Source organism: Centruroides sculpturatus, unplaced genomic scaffold (assembly GCF_000671375.1).
Source record: "Centruroides sculpturatus isolate CEXI.00-Female unplaced genomic scaffold, Cexi_2.0 scaffold454, whole genome shotgun sequence".
Classification (NCBI taxonomy): Eukaryota; Metazoa; Arthropoda; class Arachnida; order Scorpiones; family Buthidae; genus Centruroides; species Centruroides sculpturatus.
Window position 1 is genome coordinate 37,101 of NW_019384681.1, and position 12,658 is coordinate 49,758.

The following is a 12,658-nucleotide window of genomic DNA, read 5'->3' on the forward strand; positions in this document are numbered from 1 at the left end:
TTATAAAATATATAAATTCACGTTTATAGAATATAACTGACCCTTACAAATTATAAAGACATAATATGCAGTGTATATCACAATTACATAAATAAATTATGTTATTTTTAAATTTATAAGCATTTTCTTCAGTCAATTTATTTAAAAAATTAAAAAATTCCTATTAAAAATTATAAATGTATATTAGTAAATATTTGTTTTTCATTTTTAATTAAATTAAATGCTAAGTAAAAATATAATAAAATTGCAATTAATTAGATCTTCAATTAGTAAATTAATTGCATGATTATTTTTATATAAATAACCATAGATACGCTGTATATTATATGACATTTAATCTCTATAGAGTTGTCAATATTATAAGAAATATTGGGATTTCATATTGACGCTTGCTTTTAAACGATTACTCATTCTAGATAAGATATGATTACAATGATGTCACGAAGTTTTATAAACCTTCTTGCAATTTGAACAAGCAATTATCGAACTAATCTCTCTGGATATAAAAGTGTTAATAGTATCAACGTCATCTGATATGATGTAAATGTATATAAATAGCGAAAATAATATAAATTTCATAAATGAAAGATAACTTTATATAGATAACAATTCTTTAAAATTTAATACAATAACTTTATCGCAAGGTTGCTAACACGAAGGTAAACTTGCAGTTAGCCCCTTCGTTTCTTTGATAGTATTCAATGATAATTCTGTAATGAATTATTTATAAATTACTGAATATTGAGCAGCAGTGTATCCAGATATCATCATATAAATATATTTATAAAAAAACAAATATATTTTTATTTAATTTTTCATAAAGAGGAGGCATATTATGCATAATAAACTGTCCAATGAAGAGATGCAGAGATCATAAACTCGAGCTGCAAAAGATCGTATCCTGAGACGTAAACCAGCGATTGTTCATGATGTTGATGATAATAATAATAATAATAATTTTTCTGTTTTTATTCTTATTCGAAAATCTAAAAGGCACAGAGTTGCTCATAACCGCTGGATTGCCCATTAAGCACGTGACACACGTCTAAGAAAAAAATATAAATTTCAACGGTAAAATTGCTTTATCATAGGGCGGCCCCAATCTTCCGGGCTTGAGGCTCCAAAGGTCTTAGTCTGCCACTACTGAAACATATTTATTTCTTAAATTAAGTCATATTAAAATTTTGATTAGAAGAAGTAAAACAAACTCATAAATTAGTCTAAAAAGTTAAATTTTTTCTCTCCTTTATTTATGCAAATACCAAATTAATGAACTTAGAACTGATTAATCAAATTATTTTAGGGTCACATAAAAATGATTATACTAATGCATCTGGTTTAAAGATAATCAGTTAGACTGTCATCTTTAATATTAGTTGAAAATTAAATTTAATTAATTAAATTATTTAAGAATCCCGATTATCCGAGTCCATATTAACCGAGATCCCGCATTATCCGAAGTATTTATATTAAAATGTAATTACAATAATACACACTTTTATTCTTAAAACTATTGTAGGCATACGTATTATCTGTATAATAAATGACATAAAAATTATTGTTCTTATATATAAGGTATAAGGAAAAGACTTAGAAGTGATATCCAAATGTTTTATAATAGGTAATTTTTAATCCGAAATGGTTGCGGCCGTCCGTTGTATCCGAGTTTTTAGTTATCCGAATAATCGAGGTTGTACTGTATATATTTTACATAAAAATTACAAATTACATTATTGTTTGATCAAAAATAATAGGTCTACAGTTAATATCACGGGACAATTTAAAATGGCAATATATCGTATATTCACTTGATTGTAAAGTTAGAGAATCGTATCATGCAATTCTATGATAGGATAAAGATAAATTTGATGTTGGAATAAATTTTGAGTTCATGATCNGATGAGTCAACTGACTATTAAAAACAATTTATTTTTAAGAAAAAAACGTAAGACTTTTTTATTATATTACTAAAAATGTATTTTTCCCACCTTAAAATTTGTAATTCGAATGCTATAACTCTTAAATATTCTGTTTTCACACCAATTTCTGCAACTTTAAACTAAACTAAAATGCTCAAAAGGAAAAAAAAAATCAAATATTTTGAAACTAAGAACAAAGTTAAAAAGAAACATGATCACTCTTTATATAAAAGAACTTTATAGCAGTAGAAGAATAGTTTCAGGTTTATTTATAACAAATGGACATATATATCATCTAGAACAATAGAAGTATCGTATACGCGTAATGATAAAATAATGACACGTTCGGATACAAAGTACGTTTTTAAGTATCTATAATAAAATTTTAAAAAGTATTGTCATAAATAATACAGTACTTGCATCTTTAATATGAATTTTTTGTATGTACTGTACATAATACACAAAATGTCAACACGCTTTGAACTATGTGTTCATTTTTAATGCTGTTCATACAATGCTCCGATTTGCAATAAAGTCATTTAATACTCGAATTGGCTGAACTAATTGTAAATTAGTGTTTGATAGAAAAATTCTGGTTTGCGCTGATTTCAATAACTATTTTCCGCTTAGCATATGTGAGAAATAGAAAAAGATGCTCCCTATCTTAAGTGTTAGTGAAAAACACTTAAGATGGGCGATCGAAAGTCTGAACAGGATTTATAAACATTTCAATACATTGCTATGTACTGTACTGTAAAAAGTGAAAATAAAATGAACAACATATTATATGTAATCAAAATAGTCTATAATAAAAATGCATGTACTCGGTGCAGTGACGGCCCTAGCCAGGTTTTCAGGTGGTGCGAGATCTCATTGTGGCGCCCCACTGTAGAGACTAAACTGATAACGTACAGTACATTTTTCACATTATTAAGTAGTAATGAGGTGATCGGGTTTTATTTTTTTCGCGGACGATCTATCGTTGCATTTTCGGCGCCCCCACTATGACGGCGTCCGTTGCGGTCGCACCGTTCGCACCGCCCTAGGGCTGCCCCTGACTCGGTGCCTTAACGGCATAGGGCACAGGATTAAAGGGGCTCTGAAATGATCCATCATGATAAAATGATAAAATTTAAAATGAGAATGTAATTCTCATTTTAAATTTTAAATTTTATCACCTTGGGGTGATGTTTTTGGTTTAATTTTAAAAAATTAAGTGGTCATTTCTATCATATTTATTTCTTATTTTTATTATTTTTCCCTCAAAAATATAATTTTGCACAGGGCACTACAGCGCTCGATATACTGAAAAAAATCAGTAAATATGTAGAACACGCCTACGAAATAAAGCGCCTGTAGAGAATGGGTAGATACTTATCGTGCTATTAGTCTTTTCTTACACAAAAGTCTTGAAACATTAGGGCTTCACAGCACACTACGTAAGGTTGCCGTATTAAACACATATCATATAGTCATAGAATTCTTAAACACAGATACACGAATAGATGGTAAACATAATAATAGCTTATTCTAAAATTATATTAAAAATATATAAAATTTGATAAAACTTTGATAAAATTCATAATTATCTCTTGTACTTTTCCGACTTTTTAAATAGATTTAATAGCTTGTTCTGTTGTTATGATTAAATTAATCTTGTTCCGGCATAGCAATAGGCACCAGCATATAAGCAAAGTAGAATACAATCCACCAATATCACTATAATAATTATTATTATTTCTTTGAAATCTAAGAATATTTAAAGAAAAATCCTTGAAATTCCGAATTAAATGTGAAATTAAAAAATGGTTTCATTGTGACAAACAAAACAATAATTATAAATTTAAATAAACCGAGAAATGAAAAAATATATATTAGCGAGCAATTATTTATTGTGACATTGACATCGTCACAATGCCTGGCTGAAATTTGTAATCATATTTTTTAATTTATTAATTTAAAATATATGCTCTCTACTCCAAATTAGTAATGGCTTGCCCTTGTACAGTACTGTACATCATACTTTTCTGTTAACAATAGTCATTCCAGTCATATCTAACACCTTTTAGGGGAAAATTTTGAATTCAAATAACACGACTTCTGGTTTGTAACGGAAGTTCATATATAGTTAATCGGGGCCTCCCATCCCTAAGCTTTTCATATCTGGTCTCTGCTTTCACCTATCGAACTCCGTTCTCGAGATTAAGGAAAGACAGACGGACAGATGGCGACAGTGGGAATTTATAGGTCTACATTTTTTTTAAAAATTGCAACCCAATAAGATGCAATAAGTTTATCTTTAAATTAATTAATCTAAAATGAATGAAGGTAATAAAAATTTAAAGATCGAATCCTTATATACAGTCTACAGTCCTCTGTGTTTTAAATCTCTATTGTTTAAAGAAGATTTGATACTTTTCTGTTACATTTTATATCAAAAAAGCAGATAATAATCAAATGTGATACGTAAGATAGCTTCTATGATCAAATAGTAAATATTTCCTTCACTATAGAAACAATATATTTCAAGTGTCATTGAAAAGAGAGAACGAATGTTCCAATTTTAACCTTCTTAAATTGGATAATTTGCAGAAAACCCTTACATATTTTGATATTTATATTAATTTACGTCAATAAAATTATTAAAATAAAGTAATTTATTCGGAATATTTTATATTTTGTAATATTTTAATTATAAATAATTACAACCGCCTTAACTGTTTTATAATGCAACTTTAGAAAGTATGTTTACATTTATTGTATTTTTACAGTGAGAAAGTAAAACCGAGTTCACTTAGAAATCGTTTTATCAAAACAAGGAATTGAACTATTGTCCTAAATATTTAGTTATGAAAGATTAAAAAACATTAGACAAAGATATAAAATAATGATATTAAATAAATCCTAATCTTAAAAAATGAAAACTTGATAAGATACAAGGTAAAGATTAAATAAAATTAATAGTTACGGTTATATAATCAATTCTTTTTATAAGTTAATAAAAGAAATTTTAATTTAATATTAATAAAATAAAATTAAACACATTATTATACCGTAATTATATTTATACAGAAAAACCTGTGTAAATTGGAATGGCACGGTACTATTTTTTTTCCGTTTTATTCACGTTCTCTTTCAGACATGTTTTACTGTATTATTACTGTATTATATAAAACAAACTATTAACTGTTAATAGTATAAAAAATGAAATATATGACTAAATTTAGACTATTATTATACTTTTTATTTATATTTGCACTTCTGAATAGGGGGAAAAAGAACAGGAAAAGTGACTATACAAATGCTACATATTTCTAAGTGACAGCAATAAGGAATAGGAAAATAAATGACATATTGTAAAATTAACAATAAAATATTTTTAATTAATAATTTGAACGATAATAAATTTTACAATAGATTACGTTATAAAAATTTCTCGTCTAAAACTTAAGTTAAAATATTTTATGTATCATAAATAAATTTCAGAGTGCGAGAACATATTTTTTTAGTTTTTTGTTTTGATAATTAGATTTAAATTAATAACTAATAATAAAAACAAAAGGAATATTTTGTATTCGTTATTAGTAGCGCCTATTTAGTTCCGTTTATCGCATCACTTGATTTGTTGTTTTATTTTTTGAAATTTTTTAATTATTATTTATGTATTTCGAAATGAATAAAAATGACAATACAAATAAAAATAAAAAAAATCTACTTTTATCTATTATCAAGGTCTTCGGAAGAAATAGCTACAAAAGTTCACTATTATAATTCAGTTATCATTAACCTTATTCTTCGAATTTATCAGTTCTAAAAACAATATTTATTAACTTATGTTTTATCATTGATTAATGTGATTTATATTTTATCATTTTTAAAGTTAAATTACAACTGTTTAAAACATGACATGCTTATTATCCATACAATATTTTTATTGAATAACTAGCTGTTACCCGCGGCTTTGCCCGTGAGGATTTTGCAAGCAAACCCCATTTATATTCAGTATTTCAACAACCATAGTAATTGTTATATAACACCTACCGCTGAGAATAATGAGAATTACCGAGAATCAAACGAACTGTTTTCAATTTGATCAATTTTCTGGAACGTTTATAATCGTTCTATAATCGAACCAATATGCAATAACAAATTCGAATTTAAAACGGTTCGAACATTTTAAAAATCGAAATATATAAAAATATTTATAACAATGTCTGAAATGTTATCAATTTAATACATCTAAGTACTCAGTGAAGACTAAACCTAGTCGAAAACAAAAAATCGCATCTAAAATAGTACAGTAGAAGCCGTTTTTCAGATTAAGCCTTAATCCTCTCCCTCTCCCCCTGCGGGGGAATTTCGAAAAATCCCTTCTTAGTGCGCGTTTTCATGACGTACCCTAACTGTGTACCAAATTTCACCTCTTTAGGTTTCAGCGGTTTGCGATGATGAATCAGTCATTCATTCAGTCAGTCAGTCAGGACAAGCAATTTTATATATTTAGATTTACATGTACTGTACCTGTTTTTAAAGAAGTGTTTCTTAGAGCGCATTTGTGAAATACTGTACAGTATTTTCTTTTTAACATTATTACTGGACAAAATAATAGCAATTAATATTGACTTACCTTCGTTAACACAATAAATATTCAAAGTATCCCAAAAATCTATATCCATAAATATAGGCATAAATTAAAAATATAATTTTACATGTGTCATTTATTTATTTAATATGTTCAAAATGACCTTTTTTATATTTTTATTTCTCTTATGAGTCCACCAGGGGCCGAGTGGATAAAAACACCGAATACTTTGTAGCGGGTTCACACCTGACCAACGGGCTGGCCACGTGGTCCAGGTTTTCTTCGTGTGTCTAATGCCTAAACAGGAATCAGTGCCTTGACAGATCGCCCATGTGCTATGTTGCCGTATCCCATCAAATCGACTAACCAATTATTCTAGTAGATACTGTATATAATTATATATTTTCTATATACACCCATAGCTACGGAAGGCTATGACGTGCTAAGCACTTTCAGCTTAGTCAGCACTGTATACGGACACTGTGTAGACAGTTGACGGCAGCAATTTTACACAAACTGTAGCTAATAGGTGTAGCGCTGGCTCGGAAAAAATATCAGTCACAATTTTTTCAGCTGGCCCCTTTAGCCCCTCTATGCTTTGTTACAGGCTACGTATATGTTTCTATATATGAAATAATAAATAAAATGCCGTTGGGTACAATAAATAAATGTTTGTAAACTTTCGCAACTGTGAATGAAAATCTTACAATGTATTAATATTCTATACACAATGTACTGTACGAAAAAAATGTTTTAATTAACACTAAACGAGTTGACCTTGTTTGCTTTTTATAACTTACATTAAAAAGCCTTTAAAATATTTATCTTGTATAAATAAAAATATATAAATATATTTATGGTGCGGTTTTTTCTCTTTTAAAAAATAAAAAAGTCTTTTAAAAATATTAAAACTTTAAAGGTTTAAAACGAAATAAATAACAGTTTTTTTCCATAACCGCATTTAATTAGAGACAAAGGCAATACCGAAGTTTTCAAATATTAGTATTTACTATTACATTATATTATTAAACAATTTATTTATTTCATATAATTAGGAGTGACGTTTACGAAACTCTTACGGTATGATTTTATTCTACACGGATAAAAGCAATATAAAAGTATAATAAAATAGCAATGATTCTACACTATTGTATAGATTTTATATTGCGCATAAATTCTTATTACAAGGCCTATTGTAATGCTATAGTGTCTAACAGCCTGTACAATGAGTATAGAGTAATCTGTACGTTCCAATTAATGAATATGTAATCATTCAAAGCCGGTTATAAATAAAATCGTCATGTGATATTTACTGTCGACATCACGAGGTTATTATTGGTCTGTTGCATTCCGTTTTGTAGTCATCGTTTGAAAGGTTTCTTTCCTGTTCAGATCAGCTAAACAGTTGATCGTTAATAATCTTTCCAAAATGACAACGCCACTATAAAGATTTCTGGTAAACTTTTTTTATATTTTAGTTTCTAAATTAGTCATATAATTTCTTAGAAGATAAGATATATCCAAAGAAAGTGGTCTAATCCTTCTGAACTTATTTTGTTATGTTTATTTAAGCATTAATTAGTCTTAAAGTAAGTATATTTTAGTTTATTATAATTATTAAAATAATTTATAGGTTTATAAAATAAATTATGACGAAATATTTTTATAAAATAAAAATATAAAAAAATGCGACCGTCAAACTATAGCGACATCTCGTGTACATCAGAATTATAAATAAGTTAATCCACGTGACAATTTTTGCATCTATTTCAAACAGCATGTGGTGCGTGTAGCTGATGTAAATGATACACACTCGTACGATAGTTTCTTTTATTCTATATTTTTATATATTAAATTATTCGATTTTATTGTTGTTTAGATTGTGGAAAGGAAAATGAGGCGCTCTTTGACGAAAACAGCAATATGCCTTCTGTTCATTATATCTCTTATTTCAATAATTGTCTCTTTATCCATTCACCCTGCTTTGAATCGAGGAGGAGAATTCAGGCATCAGAGAAGTTTGCTTAATGTTAAAACGGATATACAAGGTATATATATATTTTCTTTCCTTGGTATTACTACANAAAAAATATCAGTCACAATTTTTTCAGCTGGCCCCTTTAGCCCCTCCATGATTTGTTACAGGCTACGTATATGTTTCTATATATGAAATAATAAATAAAATGCCGTTGGGTACAATAAATAAATGTTTGTAAACTTTCGCAACTGTGAATGAAAATCTTACAATGTATTAATATTCTATACACAATGTACTGTACGAAAAAAATGTTTTAATTAACACTAAACGAGTTGACCTTGTTTGCTTTTTATAACTTACATTAAAAAGCCTTTAAAATATTTATCTTGTATAAATAAAAATATATAAATATATTTATGGTGCGGTTTTTTCTCTTTTAAAAAATAAAAAAGTCTTTTAAAAATATTAAAACTTTAAAGGTTTAAAACGAAATAAATAACAGTTTTTTTCCATAACCGCATTTAATTAGAGACAAAGGCAATACCGAAGTTTTCAAATATTAGTATTTACTATTACATTATATTATTAAACAATTTATTTATTTCATATAATTAGGAGTGACGTTTACGAAACTCTTACGGTATGATTTTATTCTACACGGATAAAAGCAATATAAAAGTATAATAAAATAGCAATGATTCTACACTATTGTATAGATTTTATATTGCGCATAAATTCTTATTACAAGGCCTATTGTAATGCTATAGTGTCTAACAGCCTGTACAATGAGTATAGAGTAATCTGTACGTTCCAATTAATGAATATGTAATCATTCAAAGCCGGTTATAAATAAAATCGTCATGTGATATTTACTGTCGACATCACGAGGTTATTATTGGTCTGTTGCATTCCGTTTTGTAGTCATCGTTTGAAAGGTTTCTTTCCTGTTCAGATCAGCTAAACAGTTGATCGTTAATAATCTTTCCAAAATGACAACGCCACTATAAAGATTTCTGGTAAACTTTTTTTATATTTTAGTTTCTAAATTAGTCATATAATTTCTTAGAAGATAAGATATATCCAAAGAAAGTGGTCTAATCCTTCTGAACTTATTTTGTTATGTTTATTTAAGCATTAATTAGTCTTAAAGTAAGTATATTTTAGTTTATTATAATTATTAAAATAATTTATAGTTTTATAAAATAAATTATGACGAAATATTTTTATAAAATAAAAATATAAAAAAATGCGACCGTCAAACTATAGCGACATCTCGTGTACATCAGAATTATAAATAAGTTAATCCACGTGACAATTTTTGCATCTATTTCAAACAGCATGTGGTGCGTGTAGCTGATGTAAATGATACACACTCGTACGATAGTTTCTTTTATTCTATATTTTTATATATTAAATTATTCGATTTTATTGTTGTTTAGATTGTGGAAAGGAAAATGAGGCGCTCTTTGACGAAAACAGCAATATGCCTTCTGTTCATTATATCTCTTATTTCAATAATTGTCTCTTTATCCATTCACCCTGCTTTGAATCGAGGAGGAGAATTCAGGCATCAGAGAAGTTTGCTTAATGTTAAAACGGATATACAAGGTATATATATATATTTTTTCTTTCCTTGGTGTTACTACATTTTCTAAATATAAAATAATTACTTATATGCATTTCAGAAACGACATGGTCATCTAAATTAGAATCTTCCACTCCAAACTGTACTCCAGCCGCGATTGAGCAATTCCCACGTCCATTGATGAGTTATAATGTTCGCAGAAATGGTGGCCTTATTATTCATATTTTAGTATCTCTATTTATGTTTCTTGGCCTTGCTGTTGTTTGTGATGAATATTTTGTACCGTCTTTAGAAGGAATGAGCAATGGTAAATAGTCTGAATATTATATTGATCAATTTAAAAATACACAGCATAATTATGCTTATAATAATAATTTTTTTAGTATTATGTATTCTGAAAATATAAGATTTTAATAAATGTCTACATAATTAACTTTGGAAATATAGAGTAGAATCTGTTTATTGTAATCATTTTGGAACTGTCTATGCTGATGATAACAAAATGTTAACATTAAGCAGAGTAAATGAATAAGACCATAATTAGATGAAATTTTGGTTTAAATGACATTAAAAGATACTAATATATGTTAAAGCTGTTAAAGAATGTGTAATTTGAAGATTTATTAATTATAATTACTGTTATTACAAACTAACATATTTTGAGACATTGATAACATTAAATCACTAATGACAAGTATCTATGATTACAATAAACAGACTCTATTTTTGAAATATGTAAGATTAAGTAGATATAAATATAATATTCTGTTGTTAAATAATTACATAAAAATATATTTATATAATAAATATTTTGACTTGTTAAAATTTATCACTTTTTAAAATTAATTTCATCTATTAATTATACAGGATGTCCCAGAAGTCTTTCCCTGATTACAAACATGCAGAAGGCAGAAAATATGACACATAGACACATATCTTTTATCTTGAATTGCAGGTAATATATTCAAGTTTTTGTGTGTACATACATACTCATTAATAAATTTCGACGTGTGCTCCTTTTGTTGCTTGAAGTATATCCAGGCGATTTTCCAATTTCACCCATGTGTTGGTCAACATATTGTGAGGGATGGATGTTATGACATCAGTAATTTTGTGTCGTTCACTGGTGTTTGGTAAACCTGGTCCTTGACATAACCTCAAAGGAAGACATTCAGTGGTGTTATGTCCAGTGATTGCAGAGGCCAGTTAATGGGACCACCATGCACAATCCATCTTCCTGGAAATGCTGTATCCAAATAGGTATGAACATCTAACCCCAATGAGATGATGCACCATCTTGTTGGAAAACTAAGTCCAGAATGTCCTGAATCTGTTGCACAACAAATAACTACAATATATCAAGATAGGTATTGGCTGTGATTGTTCTGTAACAAACAAAGTAACAGTGAGTATGTATGTACACACAAAAACTTGAATATGTTACCTGCAATTCAAGATAGAAGATATGTATCTATTTGTCATATTTTCTGCCTTCTGCATATTTGTAATCAGGGAAAGACTTCTGGGACACACACTATATTTAGTTTGTAATTATTATTGTAGATCATAAAAATAATATTTTTCTTTATTTTAAACATTTTGGTTTTTAATATTTTATACCATAATTTGAATACAGTTGACATACTATTCAAAGTAATGTTTACAGAGTCTAGAATAAAATATCTAGATATCTAAAATAAAATATTATAACATTTCAATCAGTCCCTATTTATCAACATAAGTATTGTATTTGTATACAATTTTACAAAAATTACTAAATACTAAATGTATATGTAAATTATACTTATGAAATTCTAACAGAAACACCTGTTATTATGCAGAAAAAATGAAGAAATTGCAAGAAATGAACTGAACACTAAATTTTTTGAAAAGTCTTTTTTTTTTATGTTACTTTATGATAGATGAATTTGACACAAATTAATATCAAACAAGTAATCTATAAAAATACTTCAATTTACAAAATGAAATTCTCTGTTTAATAAATTTTAGATAATATTTTGCAATTAATAACTATTACAATTAAAAAAATAGAACAAAAGAAAATGCTATTTTGCTATATATTTCTTATTTTTAACTTACACAATTTCTTTGTATCAGAATCAATGAATACAGTCGACCCCCCCCTACAACACTGTTGATAATTCCATTTTATATGAATTCCATGTTGTACGAGTCACTTAGATTTTACAAATATGTGAGCTGTTCACAGCCTGACACACGTATTTGTAAAATCTAAGTGACTCCTACAACATGGAATTCATATAAAATGGAATTATCAACAGTGTTATAGGGGGTTCGACTGTAATTGGTAAGTAAAAAAAGTATACAAAGAATTAATTTGATATTTCAAATAATGGATGAATTTTAAATTTAAATCAAATAACCCATTTGGGTTGTAACAAATAAAATATCTGATAAATTAAAAATTTGACACTTCCGTGTTGCAGCGTTATTGACAGCGATTTGTTAAATTTCAGACGTGCTCGCTAGTACTTTCAACAGTTTACAACCGTCGTCTTCAGGCGAAATCGAATACCTTTATTTTCGAATTAATAGTGAGCCAATCGCAGCCC

General features: G+C 27.7%; 1 protein-coding gene across 4 annotated transcripts in view; it reads left to right on the plus strand.

Moving 5' to 3' along the window:
• Positions 1–9,355: 9,355 nt before the first annotated feature.
• Positions 9,356–12,658, plus strand: part of LOC111626962 (probable sodium/potassium/calcium exchanger CG1090) — a 28,895-nt gene continuing 25,592 nt past the window's right edge. Inside the window, exons 1-3 of one of the 4 annotated variants that reach the window (XM_023370503.1) lie at positions 9,356–9,495; positions 9,919–10,087; positions 10,165–10,371. In XM_023370503.1, coding sequence (XP_023226271.1) covers positions 9,934–10,087; positions 10,165–10,371 — 361 coding nt within the window. In that variant the 5' untranslated portion in view covers positions 9,356–9,495; positions 9,919–9,933. Of the gene's footprint in view, positions 9,496–9,607; positions 9,629–9,746; positions 9,838–9,918; positions 10,088–10,164; positions 10,372–12,658 lie in introns of those variants that run through there. The other 3 variants (XM_023370506.1, XM_023370505.1, XM_023370504.1) reach the window with 3 other exon arrangements.